We start from the raw sequence: 19,537 nt of genomic DNA on the forward strand, positions 1-19,537 counted from the left end.
TTAGAATGTTGTTCACCTCACCAACCTGAAAAGGCTGGTCTCTGCATGATTGTATGCAGCAGCAAACACGATTTTTACAGATCTGTCGATTCAATCAAGTTTCATCAACTAATCGGCAAATTCCTATGACTTTTAGTCGACCAATAATTCCTTTAGTTGAGGTCAGCTCTTTATTGTCCACATAGAAATGGTACAAGGACACAGATATTGAAGGTGCAGTATCGAGTGCTGTAGGTGTTCACAATACAAAACATAGTACAGCAAAGTTCTCAGATGTAGTCTGCGAGTAAACGAGTCGGCATCTTTACCTTAAAATGGTATTTTGAAGTGGTTGTTGTTTAATGACCTTGGTCATGAAGGCTTCCTCTAGGCTAGAGTCATGGTGCAGGCTACCTCTAAAACAAACACTTCTTTGGACTCTTCACTGACCACTACAACATCTGGTGCATTGGCAGAAAGATGGGGAAGAAATGCCGTTGTTACTATTGCAGAGATGGAACATGGAAGGTTTAACCCAGGAATGCTTGTACATTCTCACTAAGGATGTTAAATGTTTTGATATGTCCACTCCATTGCTATGAGGTCCACTATTCTGTTGTGATATGTTACTGTACATATATACATACACACACACACACACACACACACACACACACACACACACACACACACACACACACACACACACACACACACACACACACACACACACACACACACACACACACACACACACACACACACACACACACACACACACACACACACACAGGGTGTGATTTTTAGCGGCGCTAGCCGCTCTATACCTGACTTTGTCCGTGTGCGCCAACGTTCTGATTGGTCAGGTGCGTCAACAAAGTGATTGGTCAAGCTTCACGTGACACATGGCTATAAAACACATTATAAACACATATCGATGACAAAATGTATCAAAGGCGCCGCTACCTTCACACAGGGTGTGATTTTCTTTTATACTTGTGATTTGTAATTAAAAACACAAAACTAGGCAATCTACAAGCTCACAACTGCGACGCGTTAGGAGTCTGTAGATATTTACGGTGTGCAACCCCTGTGCACAACTAAGTATAACTCAGTGTTTACGGTCAATGTGGCAATATCCTCATATGGAATGAGTGAGAGACAGAACAATCAGCAGAGGGAAGACATGCAAGCTTTCCCTGAAGTTTTAGTCCAGTCCAGGGTTGTTAGATCCACCCATATGTGTTAGCAGATGCCTGTGTCCACCGTATGTGGCCACTGACTTGATGGAGCTGAGGGGGTCAGTTAAAATGTCTGCTGAGAACCTCATAGTTCCACAGTCAGTCCATGCCCACTCCTGTCTGATAGCATTCATCTTCAGAGGCAGTGGGTAACTGTCAATCGAGTGCACCCTGGATGTGAACGCAGACAAGATGATGTTAACTTGCTCCTTCCTTCTGCAATGTTTTAAATCCTAGATTAAAGGACAACTTTGGTTTTTTACAACCAAGGTTTATATTTTAGCTTGTAATTAAAGTTATTAAAAGATGAGTGTTACATTTTTTTAATTTACTGCTTTCTATAGTTTTAGCAATTTTCGCGATATTTTTTACAGTGTGTGTCCAGTGGGCGGGGGCATTCTGTCCGGTGGTTAAATATGTCTTTTTTTACACAATAACCCAGCGTTTTCTTTATTAGTATTTACAGAAGCTTGTTTCTAGCCCCCAATAACTCACATCTGGCCATCAAAGACCACAGGACCTTTTTTATTGTGTAAAAAAGGCATATTCAGCCACCGGACAGAATGCCCCCGCCCACTGTAAAAAATATCGTGAAAATTGCTAAAACTATAGAAAGCAGTAAATGAAAAAAAAATAACACTCATCTTTTATTTACTTTAATTACAAGCTAAAATATAAACCTTGGTTGTAAAAAACCAAAGTTGTCCTTTAAGTGCATGTGTCATGGAGAGAGTATCAGCATACATGTATGGGTTTCATTGCTACTGTCAGGGCATGTATCAGCTTTTCACACTCACTCACTCTCACACACACACACACAATAACTATCCTGTTAATTATGTCAACCTTATCAGCTGTTTAGTGCCGCATGCATCATGTATTAGCAGGAAGTAAAGTCGATTTGATTATTTACTAATCAAGCCCTGTGGCGTGACAAATGGCGTCGTGCTCATTGTTATGCTGACTGCATACAGTATATTAGGTAGCAGAACAATTTCGTTGCCTTTTCCTTCTTCTCTTCTCTGCAGAGGTACGGCACATAAAATATGTGTTCTCAAATGTTTTAATTTCTCATAACTCTGAGAGTGTACAAATGGAACCAGAGTTACAGACCTTTAAGGGTCCATTTTAAAACCCGTCAAGGAACCTGTCCTTGAAATGTCTTTAAAGACAGGCATAGTAAAAGCAAAACCAAGCACCAAATCATTGTTTCATTCACCCGTGTGACCTCACCTAGGTTATATTATGGTTTCATATTTTATCTTAGTTTGTGACTCAAGTCATTTAGAGTCTACTAGTCTAGACGTCCCAGTCTCAATCAACATATGCACCACACCTCATGCCTGTTGTGTTGACAAATTTGACAAAGACTATAATTAAATTAGACATTTTCAGTTTTAGTTAACTCTATTTAACCAGGGACCTCACGTGTTCATTCTTAATTCTGACTCTCCCGCTGTCCTTCAGTGCCTCCACTGACGACGTCACTGCTCCGACTGACGTCCCCATTCCTCCGACGTCACCCATGTTAATCGGTAGGCACTGCAGTGCTCTGCACTTACGCAGGACAGCAGCAGTGTTGCAGACGTGTGACTGGTGATGCGGAATCCACCGACCTCTATGACAAGACAGCTGCACCTACGTAGGCCAACGCCAGTGAGATTCTTCCGCACAAAGCTCTTTGAAAAGCACACAAAATGTGTCACTTCAATGAGCAATATCTGGCATTCTCAGCATATTAACGGTTTTTAGTTTTAGTCTTTGTCAATTTGGTCTAATTTGTCAACACAACAAGCATGAGGCGGCATTGGTGCATATTTCCATTGAGACTGTGATGTCTACATGAATGTGAGACTACTGTCTTCACAAAGGGATATTTGTATTGCATACTGTATGACTAACTTCTTAAATCTTGCCCCTGAAAAATACACCCATATTATACATAAAAAACAAACATTAAAATGAAAGGAAAAATATAAAACTAATATGTTATGCTCTGTAAAAAACAAAAACAAACATATAACCTATAACTACATGTGTGCAATTTAAAAACTGTTCAATTAGAGTTGTGTGATCAACCAGAGACAGAAAGGAAACGTCTATAACAATTTTATCCTATTAGTGGTTGCCTGTCTGAATTTAAACCATATCTTACACTGTATTGTCCCTGTCTGATTACAGTCTCACAAGGGTTGGACGGTCCAGCACAAATCACATGGGATCACTTATAACCCAATATTTAAACAAGGCATGTGTCACTTCTGCCGTGGTGGACACAGTGCATTAATGCGACTGATGTCCTCTTCTAACCCAATCAGTGAGCTTGTAGGCAGCTATTTCTGCCGTGTGACACCATTGCATGACAAAGCAAATGATAGCCTAAAGAAAATTTAACCATTTTAAATCTAACCACTCAAGAGTGTTAAGAGAAGGAGTGCAGTGTAGAGAGAAAAAGGAGCCGATAAAGTATAGAGCCACCCTACTGAACTAAGTATATACAGTAGGGTTTACGTGGTTGAAGGCTTTTTGTAGCTTTTTAATGATGACACTTTATATTATTTCATTTTAAAGGGGGTGGCAATGTCAAAACAAAATCTTAAAACATGGCCCTTTTCATATCCACACTTCCAAGTTCCAACTTGCATGTTTAGCACCAATTTCTTGGCCTGATGTCCTCTATTCATCCATTATGCTTTTTTCTTTTAAATCTCAATGGATTCATTCATTCTTGAAAGGGAAAAAGTGAAAGCAACCAGCAGTAAATCTCTCAACAAGCTGCAACATGAAGCTGACCACACTGTGGGAGAGATGGACTGACAGTCCACAGTGGAAGTGAGAAATGTGCTCTGATGTTCTCAAGGTCGTAAGTGCCCACTTCATTGGCCAGAATATTCGTCATGCTGGCAAATATACCTTCTCACCAGGGGTGACTAACTATATCCATATATATCTATTTATTTATATCGATAAAATATAGATAGATAGATAGATAGATAGATAGATAGATAGATAGATAGATAGATAGATAGATAGATAGATAGATAGATAGATAGATAGATAGATAGATAGATAGATAGATAGATAGATAGATAGATAGATAGATAGATAGATAGATAGATAGATATAGATAGATATATATATATATATAGATATATAGATATATATATAGATATATAGATATATAGATATATATATATATATATATATAGATATATAGATATATAGATATATATATACATTTTGAGCATGTAGATCGGCTATTTTAGCCTATTATGACATGGCCAGAATAGGTTAAACATAGGTTAACCTATTTAGGGCGGGAACCCCTATTTGTAACTATACCTTTCAAGACAGGAACCCCTTTTGGGGTTGTTGTTGCTATGTACAGTATATAGCAACATCATTTTTTTTCTAAGGTTTGGAATAAATATACGTTTTTCAGAAAGGTCAGGATTTAGAAGGCGTTTTTAGAATCGGCCTCAGGTCTAAATGGGTTAAACAGTAAAGAAAGCTAATGATGTCTGAACACACAAATTACATAAAGTGACCTGACCTGATGATGAAGCCCTTCCCGAGTGTTTAATAAAGCACAGGACAGCATTCTGTACGGTGTGGACATTACCCGTCCTTACTTTGACTTTTATTTTGGTCCAGCACCGGTTGTATCAAGAACTGTGGGGATGTGCATTATCCTATCTCTTTTGGTACTTAAAGAGTAGCCTACAATTATGCTGTTATGGGACAATCAGGAGGCTATTCCATTGACGTTTGCTGTCCATATTTGAGAAAGATTTCTTGGAAAGCGTTACTGAATTAGAGTGGGACTGTTGATTGGTAGGACATTCATATTGAAAAGACACTTAGGATGCTATACTGCCTTGGACCTTACACAGCAAAAGAGTTTACATTTTATAAAATATAAAAATGTAAACTCTGATAGCTTACAAATGGACATTTGGAAATTATGGATGAATAAACACTGAGGATTTGACTGTGTACACGGTGACCATCATGTAACTACTGTAACTGTAAAGCCCAGACCACATCAAGGATTCGCAATGCGACAAAACCGTAGCAGAACGTTGCAGAGGTAGGCCGGTCACAATTATTACATAATCGTCAAAATCGCGATTATTTGAGATAATTTCAATTCTTTTTGCATAATCGTTTCCAGGTTGAAAAAGGGTCATATATTTTGAATTTTTTTTTTAAAATAGTGGAACTAGCAGATCTACAAGCTCACAATGCGTCGCATCGCGACGCATTGTGAGCTTGTAGATCGCTAGTTCTACTATTTTGTAACAAATTGTGAGAAAATATTAAATATGCTGTATTTTGGCCGCAATACAATATTTATTTAGATATATTTATCGGCCAGTGTCAGTCATTTCTTTGTGTATTAACGTTTTTTTGTCATATCCGCCCTCGTGCAACTTTTGCTTACAAGGCCCAAAAGCCACACAATTAAATCGTTAATCGCAATAACATTTGTAATCGTGACAGCCCTCGTGACAGTCTGAATGACCCCGTTGGAGGAGGTCACCGAAAGCATCGCAAGTGATTCAACTTGTCCAATCTCAAACGAAACCTGTCCAGTCGTAAAGCACAGTTTTAGGATTCTGTTGCAAGTGGTTTCATTTTGCGAACCACTTAAGCCCCATCATATAATATGGTTGGACGGAGTCCCTCAGGGCTCCATGCTAGTAGTGTATTTTCTGTTTTCGCTCTGCATTAAATATCTTCGCTGAAAGTTTTCCCTCAGAATATGGATCCTGGGTTTACTGTTTAAGTGGTTAAGTAACAGTTACTCAAGAGCAGTCTTGAAAGAAATCCACTTTTCAAGCTTGGCCTGATGTCACATAATAATATTAGAGATTGATGGATTGTAGATACAATAAGTGTCAGTTTCACAGTGCTAAGCAATTCTTCTTACATAACTTTTAACACGTTTTTGCATTGAGTGTGTGCCGTAATTCTGCATAGGTTTTGCATATATAAAACAAATCAACACTCGCACACTGAGGGCTCCAATGCGACAGATGCTTTATTGCACCACGACAACAAAAAAGCTGTGACGTTTCAAGCTCAAAGCTCTTCCTCAGACTCATGTGGGCATGTCGTTTGCCTTTTTTTTTTTTTTTTCAGCCAATCATTGTAACATGAAGCTGTAAGAATATACTCAAAGCATTAGCAAGATCCAGGTTTTATTATTTCTCTACTAGGTCATGACTCGTACACCTTTCCTCCTTGGGACATGCAGCTTGCGTCACACACAGCATGTTCCAGTGTTCCAAGGAGGGCTGACTGTGACACACAAGTTTGTGTGTCACAGCCGTTCACAGTAAACAAACCTGTTCCCCAGAATTATGTGATTGCAGCGTGTTTACAGTTTATAGCCATTTTAACCCATTAAGACCTGAGGCCGATTCTACAAGTGCCGTCTAAATCAGTAGTTCTCACACTTTCAAGATGTTGAAAAAATGTTTAAAAAAATAGCAGATGTACAAGCTCGCAGCGCGTCACGGCTGTGAGCTTGTACCATTTTTTAATAGCCAACGCTAAAATCTATAATGACACAGATGCTTTCCCGATTGTAATGGGTTAATGACCGCACACATTAAAATCTTCAGTGCTAGTTTAGCTCTGATTAGTGTAAATGTAACCACAAGGACGCTTACGGGTCCATTTGATTACACTTGTGCACTCTTGGAGTTACAAATCAATAAATCAATACATTAATTAATGTATCTTTTTACTATACATTCAGTAACATGGTAATATGGTTGCTATACATTTTCTTTTTTACCCAATTCTATTTTAGTATAACAGAATTGGTTGCGAGCCTTGCGGCATTTGCTGATAGTAGGTATAATAATTATACCTCACAAATATTATATCAGCAAATGAATGCTATTCTAAAATACTGGAACAAAGCTTTTCAATTTGCTGTCATAGGTTTTTGCCCAAATGGTGCTTCTGTCATTCTGCTTTTTTTAACTTTGCCAAACAGCGCTGATCGGTCATTGCCGTTAGTCCTCATGTCCATGATCAGTATGGATGATTGACTACAGGTGACAGCAGCAGCCCCTGTGTCAGGCACAGTGATCCTGACTTGAAATGACACCGAACTACTAGCTCTCCAAGAACGACTGCAAAGCAGAATCACCTGGAGTGCCTGTCTGCTTCGCAACACCTCACCCACATGCACACGCGCACACACACACGCACGCACTCACACACAGACAGACACACACACACATTATAAACATTCCATACGTACCCCAGGCCGTACATGTGAAACCACATTCTTTGCAACTGAATGCCCACTCAAATGTGCTGACAACTACACCATAAAATCCGGAGTGTTCGTTTAACTTTTAAACAAAGTCACTCAGGACTTTCTTGTGTGGCAAATGGACCGTCTGTAGTCTTCATCCATCATAAACTGTCAAGAGTATACAAAATAAACCCAAAACCTTCCCATTTAGGGCAATATTTAACAATAACGTATTCACTCCCTATCCAATGTGAATGAAAAAAGTCATTTATCACAATAAAGTGTTAATTTAACCATTTGCAATGTAACCCATCACATTATACACAGGCAAAATGTATTGCACGTGCTCATGTGTAAAATGTCAAGACATGAAGGCAACCGTTAGGTTCCACTGTAAATGTCACCCTGTGGAAAAAGGGGAGCCGGAGAGTGTTAATAGAGGAGTGTGAACTGTGTGAACCCCCTCTGATGGTGTAGTGATCTCCACCGGACAGGAACATTTGTTCCGTGAACACACGAAAAAGGACTGTGTTCTTTTAACCCTTTAAGGCCGGGAAGGAAACGCATGTGTGTCATTTTAAGGTTTCTTTGGCTATTCAAAAATAGCTGATATACAAGCTCATACCGCGGCACCAAGTGCCGCGCTATGAGCTTGTAGATCTGCTATTTCTAGAAAAATCGTGTCCCTGGAACAAGATATTTTTAGATGGGAGGGGGTCCGCGGACAAATACATATAATTTTGGGGGTCCTTGACACAAAAAGTTTGAAAACCATTGATAATAATAATGAGCACCATAAGTAAAAAAAAAAAAAAAAAAAACTTTAGGAAAAAAAAATGTTAGGATTTACAATACATTTGTAAACTTTTTAGTGCTACGAGCTTGTATATCTGCTATTTTCATATAGCCAAAGAAATCTTAAAATGACACAGATGCGTTCCCGGTCTTAAAGGGTTAAAATGTATTTATTTTATAATTAACCTGAGAAAATGACACTGAACATGAGAGACAAGACCCTGGACATACAGTAAAACAGCTTGATTTATAATTTGTTGTGCACCAGTGCTGTGTGCCACACACCAGAAACAGCTGATCTACATGCTTGCATTGCGATGCGTTGTGACCTTGTATTTCGTCTATTTTCGGGGTGTGACACGGCACGCAACCAAATATAAATCAGGCATAAGGGAGACAGACAGGAGGCCAGTGCAGAGCAGGGCAGAGCAATCATTTTGAATTAAAGTAAATCACCATTGAATCTAATTCACTTCTCATTCCCGTGCGCACACACACACACACACACACACACACACACACACACACACTCACACATGCCACAAAACACACAGACGCCTGCCCAGAGCTCCACCGTTTGAATATAGATTTCACTCCCAGCTGCACAAATACAGAAAGCTCTCTCAGTTCGATAGCACACACAGCTCCAATGACCAGAGAAACACGCTCTAAACCTGGGCGTGGCCAGTAAATCTCTGACCCACGATCAGCTCAGCAGTGTAACTCCCCTGACCCAATTATCAAATCACCGACACAAAAGGGGAGGTGCTGCCCTCTAGTGGACAGCCTGAAGGACTGCAGTTCGTCATACTTGTAAACTGGTACATTCAAGGGTTAGGCATTCGGGATGAGGTTGTCCAGGGCCAAATAAAACAATGGGAGTGTAGGATGACTGCAGCAAAGAGTCAAGACTGGATTCACGCGTATCTAGAACAAATAAACACAATGTGCAGCAGCAGGAAACTGTTATTTGATAGCCGATGATGAGCCTGGACTCGGTTTGCAACTGTGGCTGACTGGAACAGGATGAACCTGATTTTCAGCACACACAGCCAGCTAGCTCCCATAGCCCCTAGGCCGTCACAATAGCCACGATGGCCCTTTGTACCGTCAATGCAAGCACTGTACGGGCGCCACACATGGATGCAAGGGTATCATGTGACGTGATGTCACAATTTGCGATGTCAAAATGACATTGTTTTTTTTTTGTTTTTTTTTTTAGCCCATTAAAACCAGGAACGCATCTGTGTAACCACTTTAACCTTTATTTTATCCTTTGGCTATTCAAAAATAGCAGATAAACACGCTGAGCTTGTACATCTGCTATTTTTAGAAGAATCGTGAAATGTGTGCAAATATTTGCATATATATACACATTTAAAGCAAATTTTTTAACTCAAATTTTTGCTTCTGGGGGGTCCCTGGAACAACATATTTTGAGATGGGGTCCGCGGCCGAATACATATCATTTTGGGGGGTCCTTGACATGAAAAAAGAAACCACTGATATTACAGCAACATAACTTTCTTTCAAAAAAACTGTTAGGATTTAGAAGACGATTTGTAGAATCCCCCAGAAGCAAAGAATTTAGTTAAAAATGTTCGCTTAAAAAAACAACAACTAATATTTGCACACATTTTCAGGATTTCCCCCCCAAAAAATAGCAGATCTACAAACTCATAGAGCGGCACTCGGTGCTGCGCTATGAGCTTGTATATCTGCTATATTTTAATAGCCCAAAGAAATCTAAAAACAGGACACAGATGCGTTCCCTGTCTAAATGGATTAAGGGATGTTGACAGGACGGGGGTCTTTAGAAATGTTTCCCATCGCAGATGGTCAGAGCTTTGTGTTGGCGGTCAGAAAGCATGATCAATAGGGGGCGGCAGTGGCTCAGGGGTAGGGGGCGGCAGTGGCTCAGGGGTAGGGGGCTCAGTGGCCGGGTAGAGTGAACTGGAAACCACAAGGTTCCCAGTTCAATCCCGGGCTGGGGGGCTCCCCCAGAGTTAGTGTCGAAGTGTCCTTGAGCAAGACGCTGAACCCCTAATTCATAGATATTCAACTGGCGGCCCGCGGGCCACGTGCGGCCCGCGAGGAGCTTCCTTGTGGCCCCTGGCCATATTCCCAAAAAAAAAAAAAAAAAAAAAAAAATTTTTTTTTTTTTTTTTTTTAATTTTCATAATTATTATTTATTTTAACTTTGATTTATGTTATCAAAGTTAAAACAGTACAAATTATTTATCCTTCATTAGTTCTTGAAAGGCCATCTTTCATTGGAACTTAACTTAGAACCTTAAATAGAACCGAATTAGACCGAATTAGACCCGAAAAAAGGTTGATTTATATTGGTCAAATAGAACCGAATTAGACCGAATTATACCCGAATTAGACCCGAAAAATTTGGCGCGCGTGCGCGCGCAATTTGTGTGCGCACATGCACGCGCGCTGCGCGCGCGTGCATTTGCGCTGTGTGGCCCCCGACTCCAAATTATTTTACAGTTGTGGCCCCCTGCCTAATCTAGTTGAATACCCCTGCCCTAATTGCTCCCGATGAGCAGGTTGGTGCCTTGCATGGTTTCCTCCGCCATCGCTGTATGAATGTGTGTGTGAATGGGTGAATTTAATGCACAATCTATGTAAAAGCACTTTGGATAAAAGTGCCTTACAAATAGTGATGTCACAGAGGGACACCTGTCCAGCAGTGATGTCACAGTGTGGGTAGGCCAGTCACAATTATTACATAATAATCGTCTAATCGCAATAATTTTAGATAATCGCAATTATTTTTTGCATAATCGTCATAAATCGTTTCCATGTTCAACATTTTTCACACATTTTCAAATATTTCTGCTGTATAAAATTGTTAAATATGTCAATAATTTCTTTGTGTATTTCAGTTATTTGTAACATCTGCCCTGTGCAATTTTTGATTACGAAGACTAAAAGGCTTCATATGTTCCAATGTTCAATGCCAAACACACAATTAACTCGTAAATCGCAATCATTTGAGAGACAAATTAATCGTCGACTTAAATGTGTTAATCGTGACAGCCCTGTGTGTGGGACAGTGGGACACTTCTTACCTCCTTGGATGAGATCGACGGTCATCGTCCCCACTGCCGGACTCCTGGGGAGAGCAAGGGAGAGAGAGAGAGAGACACGCGGAATCAGAGAGAGATTAACATTTTACAAAAGATGTATATCATTATACAGTATCAGCGTAAAATATGACTGGAACGCATCTGTGTCACATTTGGTTTGAGCTAAAAAGCATTATTTTACACTTTGGCTATTCAAAAATAGCAGATATACAAGCTCAGATATACGAGCTTGTAGATCTGCTATTTTTGAAAAATCGTGAAAATGTGCGGAAATCTTTGAATATATTGTTTTAAAGCGAACATTTTTAACTCAAATCTGTGCTTCTGGGGGGTCCCTGGAACAACATATTTTGAGATGGGGGTCGGCGGCCAAATACATATCATTTTGGGGGTCCTTGACATGAAAAAGTTTGAGCACCACTGATATAGAAACTAGCTGCGAAAATAGCAGATCTACAGGCTCACAAAGGTGAGCGTGCAGATCAGCTATTGTCAGCAAAGAGATTTGGTGTTGAGCAACAACAAAACAAGGAGGGGGCCTGCCTTGTATAAACCCCTGGGGTACTCCAGCCCATAGATATACATAAAGGCTAGATGGCTCAAGGGGGCGTCGCAAGCGTAGCTCAACCGCGGCCATCTTGCGACAGTCATTCATAACATTATGTCTATGATACATGTACTATTGAAATAACCATAGCGTGCTCAATTTCCGTCCCATTTTCAAACGGTTTGGTGTGTTGTAAACACCAAAGATGCAGTTATGATACTGCATACTTATAATCATGTCTTTTAAAAAAAAAATAACATTAAGTGTGCAGTATCATAACTACATCTTTGGTGTTTACAACACACCAAACCGTTTGAAAATTGGATGAAAATTGAGCACGCTATGGTTATTTCAATAGTACATGTACCATAGACATAATGTTATGAATGACTGTCGCAAGATGGCCGCCATGTGGCAACGTCGTACTCCATTGGCCAGCAGCGCGGGTGAGTCATCTAGCCTTTATATATATCTATGCTCCAGTCAACAAATAGGGTTTGAGTGTTCACACGGCCGACCTTCCCCTAACTAACCACACCAACTGCGCCTAACCTGAACTTGTTTCTCTCGACCAAACGGCGTCGTTTTGTGGGCGTTCCAGTGGCTGATTATCAGTGGTGTAAAGTAACGAAGTACACGTACTCAAGTACTGTACTTAAGTACAATTTGGGGGTGTTTACTTTACTGGAGTATTTCCAGTGTTCAATACTTTTACTTCTACTCCACTACATCTCGGCGGCAAATAATGTACTTTTAGTCCGCTCTAATTATTTGAGAACTTTATAGTTACTAGTTATTTTGTAGATTTTGATTATTATTACAAAACATACGTTAACTACTTCCGCCCAAGCTCACAATGCGTTGCGATGCGACACATTGTGAGCTTGTAGATCTGCTATTTTCAAAAGATTTTTATAAATTTTGAACTTGTGAAATGGGGACATTCTGCATAATGAGTACTTTCTACCTTTGTACTTTAAAAAAAAAGTACATTTTGAAGTATTTCTACACTGTGGTATTTATACTTTTACTAAAATATGTGAGTACTTTTTCCACCACTGCTGATTATCCACTACCTATTTTATGTCCAACAGGTGAATTACATCCTCATGACTAGTTCCAATCCAAACATTACAGTACATATTGACATTTGAAACATCATGTGACATCATGAATTACATTTTTATTAAAATTCCAACAGCCAAGTATGTTATGGGTGACAAAAAGGCAACACAAAGGGCTGCATTAATTACACGTCAGACATACCGTATGAAACGGAATGGTTTCATTTTAGAAGGGGGAAGTCCAGAAGGAAGCCACGCAGTAAAGCCCCGGGTGTAAATTTAACTTTGAGAGAGTGTACGAATGTAACCAAATGGACCCGTAAGGATCACTTTGGTTACATTTGTACACTTTAGTTTCAAGAGTTCCGAATTTTACAGCACACTGACAGGATTTGACTTACGTTGCAAGCTAAAGCGAACACAATTCCTTCTTTTGAGCTTAATTTAATAGTTTCTTACCGGGTGAAACGTTCACGTGACACCAGCACTCACAGGAATGTCCTCAGGGCTATTTTATTTAGTTGGCATGGACACTTGGGCAGCAACAGTACATGCGTGCATTTGGGCACAAAAGCCAGCAAAAGCTGAGGAAGGCTTTTGTGCTGGTGGAACGCGAATATTTACCTGTATGCAGCTGCCCGTGCCAACTAAATTAAAGTGCCTTAAGGACATTTCCGCGTGGGTTGGTAATTTGGTATTCTCTTTGATTGAGGATTTTACCTTAGGCCACGTAAAGTGTTTTACGGCAAAATAATCACCCCATCAAAACAAAACAAAAAGTGTACACACAGAGACACATGCAGGTACATGAACACAGAGAGGTGGAAGCGAGCAGATCTCTAACTACAGAGCAGACTAGGGCACCAGTGGAAGAGGAGGGACATAAGAGGGAAGAGCAACACAACTTAGTTCACTCACACTCTCCAGGAAAATGACCTCAGTCTGTTTTTAAGGTGTGGCCGGTCAGAGAGAAATATATTCACACATGCACAGACACACAAACAAAACAAAAAAAGGGGGGGGAGAGGGAGGGAATGAGCTAGAGAGACAGACAGAGAAAAAAAGATATGACCGCATTTCAGGAAACTGCGAAATAAAAAGGCCTCTCAGATTCACACAGGCGCTAAAATCTTGAGTATTCATTTCTCAGATAGGGTAAAACTGTAACCACACATTCATTACATTCGTACACTCTCTGATTTACACATGGATAAACAAACACTGAGGATTTTACTGTATAGGCTTACTGGCAGATTGTTTATCTACCAGTAAGAGAACTACTACTTTTAGTGGGTGCACTGTAAAATGGCATAATTTAACATCATTCTTTTTTTTTTTTACAAAACCAACCACCTGCCCTATAGAAAGGAAGCCTGCTGGCTGAATGGCTGATCTGGCTGATCGTGATGAAGCGATGATGTTGAACTGACACGATGCCATGTTTTGTTCAGACATGGGCTCTTTTGCATCGGTACAAACAGTGGGCTGGGTCAGTGAATACTTGTGTATTCCACAATAGATGTCTACCTTTAAAAACGTGGTACTATAGGCTACTATCTCCATCGTGCTACTGTAGCTCAGATAGTAATAGGCGTAGCTGAGAAGAGCCAGTGATTCTTCGGGAGGACAAAGTTTGCATGCATGCAAAATCTCTGAAAGGGCTTTTTTTTACAAACTTTATGGAAATATATGAGGTTTAATGGACTGCCAAGGGATCAACAGCATCCTGTGAGGCAGCCTGAGGTGTGGAGGTTAGTCAGCCCTACCCTTGTAGTCACAAGTTCTCCAGAATATGAAGGAACATCAGGTTAAGACTAGCTAAGATTCTCCCCTCAAGGGCAAAACCGTGTGTGTGTGTGTGTGTGTGTGTGTGTGTGTGTGTGTGTGTGTGTGTGTGTGTGTGTGTGTGTGTGTGTGTGTGTGTGTGTGTGTGTGTGTGTGTGTGTGTGTACCATTTAAACCCTATAGCCTTTATATCATTTGTAGACTGGTGTCCCCTCGAGGGAATCTATACTGGGGTCCCCTCCTTTCTCCACAATATACAAGCTCACAACGCATTGCAGGCTTATGGATCGGCTATTTTCACTGAATGTTGTCCCCCAGAATAGGGACACTTGATCGATTGAACACTTTATTAGTCAGAAATGTAAACGGCACAGTCAGAGACATTAGGACTAACACAGGGCTAACTTGTTTCCAAACTTTCCATCGTGGTCCTAAGGTTCAAGGGGTTAAAGGCCCTTACTGTTGACACATACCAGTGCAGTTAGACAGGTTCAACACAAGGTAATCAGCCAGCAGACATCACATGAGACACCTCACGAGAGACCTCAACCACACATGACATTTACAACAACACCCAGGAAAACATTGGCCTGTGTACTCACTGGTGTATGTTCATGTGTCGTAGACTCGTAACTAACTGGTAACCGGAAAAGCCTAAGCCTTCCCTTCCAAGAAAGCCACTACTACCCCCAAGAATCCCATCTTGCTGCCCTGCCTCCCTCCATCGTCTCTATCGCTAATAAAGCGTCTGTAAAATGTGCGGCTGTAAGGTCAACGTCGTGTGGAGCAAAATAGTCACTAAAGAAACTAACTTGTGGAACCTGTTTGGCTCTAAGAATTCCGCAATGTCAATGACAGGATGCCATCCATGAAGAACATGATAACACACAACATGTTGTGACATATTGTACTTGGACAGTGCTGTGACATATTGTGCTTGGACAATGCTGTAAAGTAACTAAGTACATGTACTCAAGTACTGTACTTAAGTACAATTTAGTTTTTTTTTTACTTTCTTCAGTATTTACAACTTTCAATACTTTTACTTTAATATATATGCACTTTTACTCCACTACAAGTATATGAAAACTTTAGTTGCTCTGTAGATTTGTATTATTATTACAAATGCACAATGAGTACTTTTACTTTTGGTACTTTAAGTATATTTTGATGCCAAAGCTTTTGTACCTTTTGAATACGGGACTTGAATACGGGACTTCTACTTGTAACAGAGTATATCTAAATTGCAGTATTGATACTTTTACGCCAGTAAAACATGTGAGTACTTCTTCCATCACTGTACTTGGACAACGAAACGCCATCGCGGTTTTTGATCTCGAACTTCACGGGCAGGAGCAGGAGAACCGAGGGGGGTGGGGGGGGGGGGGGGTTTAGGTTGGCTTCAGGTCGGTCCATATCATTTGTACAACAAGGTACTTTGGTCCTCGTCAACAAGAAGCGATAAAACTACACTGTCAGAGTGACCTATAAAAAGACAGACAGACAGACATTCAACGTCACACATGGGACAACTAACAGGAAGTGGAAGAAGTTGTGTGGGGGGAAACACACACACACACACACACACACACACACACACACACACACACACACACACACAAAGTCACAGTCACACACACATGCTGCACAGGAACACACAGACAGTGTCTGTTCATTATTTTTCACTGCCTGGGGTGTTTCTGTTGTAGAACATGTACAAAGTCACAACAGGACTGCCACCTGCGCCTGTTTTGCATTGACACTGACAGACACACAGACACACACACCTCCCAGTCCCCTCCATTTCAACCAGACAGAGAGACTGATACAGTACAAAGATTTGTTTTTAAAAAGGTACAGATGCTCACATCACACACACACACACACACACACACACACACACACACACACACACACACACACACACACACACACACACACACACACACACACACACACACACACACACACGTACGTGACACACACACACACGTACGTGACACACACACAAGTACATAAGTTGTTTACATACCAAGGAAAGACAGACAACAATACCTACAATAACGCACGGAGGACCAGACACCCGCATTCAGTCACAAGGTGCTTATTACTAGTGGAGGAGCAGGAAATGTTTCTTGGCATCTTACTGTACAGAACATTTAGCCACACTAAAGCCTTGTTTAGGTAATATACAAACACACGTCTTCAGATCAGAGCTGGCAAAACGTTGCTATTTAATTGATTTACATCATCATAACCATATGATGATTGTGCATACAAACAATATCAAGTGTTTCTCACTCTTGGGGAGGGTGCATTTTCAGTTCACTCCTCGTGCCCGGGGTATACATTAGCCCAGGGGTCTTCAACAGGGGGTCCGGGACCCCTAGGGGGTCCTCAGAGTTACTACAGGGGGTCCGCCAAATCTTTGTGTGATATGATTTTTTGTTTTGCCTTAACCACTTGAACCCTAACATCCCTTTTCTGAGGAGAACTTTAGCCAAAAATAGCAGATCTACAAGCTCACAGCGCTGCGAGGCGTTGTGAGCTTGTAGATCTGCTATTTTTGGCAAAGAGGTATAGGTGTAGTAGAGGGAAAAAAGACAATTTTATATAATATAGAGGGGGTCCCTGCTTCATCTCTCTCTCTCAGCTAGGGGGTCCTTGGCCTGAAAACGTTGAAGACCCCTGCATTAGCCAAACTCCAAAAATTCCCAAACTCCAACACTTAGAAAAATGATCACCTGCACGGAATGTAATGACAGAATGTAGCTCATAGCATGTCTACAAAAACTTTGCAGATAGAAGGAGGATAATCCAAGCTTTCCGTACAGCTGCAATGTTGGTGAGTTTATTTAATACAATCAGATCGGACTTTTCTGTTTGGATGAATGGGCTGTCAAGGGTTAGTATGGCAAGCACTAGATTCAAGATATTAAAAATAGGATCTAAGAGTTGCTTGCGGCTAGGTATATATATGCACAGTATATGAAGATCTATCACAGTGGTTCTCAAACTTTTTCATGTCAAGGACCCCCAACTTGACACTTATTAGCCCGCGGACCCCCCATTTGAAAAGATATGCCAGGGACCCCCATAAGAGAAGATTTTTTTACGGCTCTAGCAGTGACTCTCATACATTTTAATTTGAAGGACCCCCAGTTTGACATGCATTTAGGCTACGGACCCCCATTTATTGGCATTTCTATCTGTGGGACCTCAATTTATATAGTAAAATCAATGTTATTTTAACTCTGAGAGTGTACAAATGGAACCAAATGGACCCTAACGGGTCCATTTGGTTCCATTTGTTAACTCTCAGAGTTACAGACCCATAAGGGTCCATTTGGTTCCTAATCTATCATTTAGCTGGGGACCCCCTGGAACTCCCTCAAGTAACCCTGGGGGTCCCCGGACCCCATGATCTATCATACCACAATAAAAAAGAACCCCCTGACCACCTTGAGGATCTGAATACTAGCTGGCAAGTGTCTATTGTCCTCCCCAGAGCAGGAAGACAGACAGACATACAGACCATTACAACGGACTGGTTACAATGTTGCTGATCTTTGGACGATACATAATATACATTTTTACAGTTGCAACTGTAACAACTCAAAAACGAACACGCATGCGCAAGAGTACAAAGGCAAAAGGAAAGGCAACAGCTTTATGACAGCAGAGCGAAAACAGCGGAAATCGGGCCCTACAACCAGTGTTGCCAGGTTGTGCGAGAGAAACAAGCAACGAGGGTCTATGAAAACAAGCCCCGGCCCAAAGAAGGCCACATGAGCGCTCTAACCCTATATACATTGGCTATTTGAAAATAGCCGATCTACAAGCTCACAGAGGGCTTGTAGATCTGCTATTTTCAAAGAAAAATCTTGAAAAGAAGTGAACATTTTAGGAATATTTTCCAATCCACAAAATCTTTTATGATGAAACATAGGAAACAAGCCCAAACAAGCAACTACACTTAAGAAACAAACAAGACCCAAAAAAACGCAACCACCAATATTTACAAGCCACTTCACAGAAAAACAAGCCCAAAGTCACTTATAATAAGCGGACATGGCAACATTGGCTGGAGGGTGGGGGGGGTTGACTTGAATGTCGGCTATCATTATTATTATAGGCGCTTTGCTTCTTACCGAGACGCAGGGGCTGGAGCTGGTGCTGGGGGTCGGAGAACGCTGCACGGTAACCAGCGCCATTCATTCAGTCAGCGGCTGGGAAACGGATACCTGAGCGGAGAAAGCGACGACGGCCAGACGGACATAATAATGGTTTATATTGGTGGAGCCCGGGCGGCGGGTTGAGACGGCTTGCTTCTCTCTCTCTCTGTCTCTACTCTCTCTCTCTCTCTCTCTCTCCTGTCTCCTCCCCGGCTGGTTCCGCTCTCTCTCTGCCGAGCCTTCTGCGCGTGCGCAACGGCGTCCTGGCTGTCAGTTCCCATTAACCGTTCGTGTGCCGCGAGACCACGCGTTGCCATGTCCGCTTATCATAAGCGACTTTGGGCTTGTTTTTCTGTAAAGTTAAGCTTGTAAATATTGGTGGTTGTGTTTTTTTGGGGGGGCTTGTTTCTAAAGTGAGGTTGCTTATTTGGGCTTGCTTCCTAAATGTTGTTTAAACCAGTGGTTCTCAAACATTTTCATCAATTTGTCCACACACAGACCCCCCCCATCTGCAAATATTTTGTGGGACACCACTCCCCCTCCCATACAAGATTTGTGTTTTTTTTTTCAACA

The 19,537-nt window shown here is 41.1% G+C and overlaps 1 protein-coding gene across 1 annotated transcript in view; it reads right to left on the reverse strand.

Annotated features, from left to right (window-relative positions):
- Nucleotides 1-19,164, reverse strand: part of ssh2b (slingshot protein phosphatase 2b) — a 42,156-nt gene extending 22,992 nt beyond the window's left edge. The window contains exons 1-2 of the mRNA XM_084073281.1: nt 18,941-19,164; nt 11,376-11,419 (exon numbers count right to left, since the gene is read on the reverse strand). Coding sequence (XP_083929407.1) covers nt 11,376-11,419; nt 18,941-19,003 — 107 coding nt within the window. The 5' untranslated portion in view covers nt 19,004-19,164. The remainder of the gene's footprint in view (nt 1-11,375; nt 11,420-18,940) is intronic.
- Nucleotides 19,165-19,537: the final 373 nt, after the last annotated feature.

Source organism: Gymnoscopelus microlampas (genome assembly GCF_963454915.1).
Source record: "Gymnoscopelus microlampas genome assembly, chromosome: 12".
In the NCBI taxonomy this organism is placed as follows: Eukaryota; Metazoa; Chordata; class Actinopteri; order Myctophiformes; family Myctophidae; genus Gymnoscopelus; species Gymnoscopelus microlampas.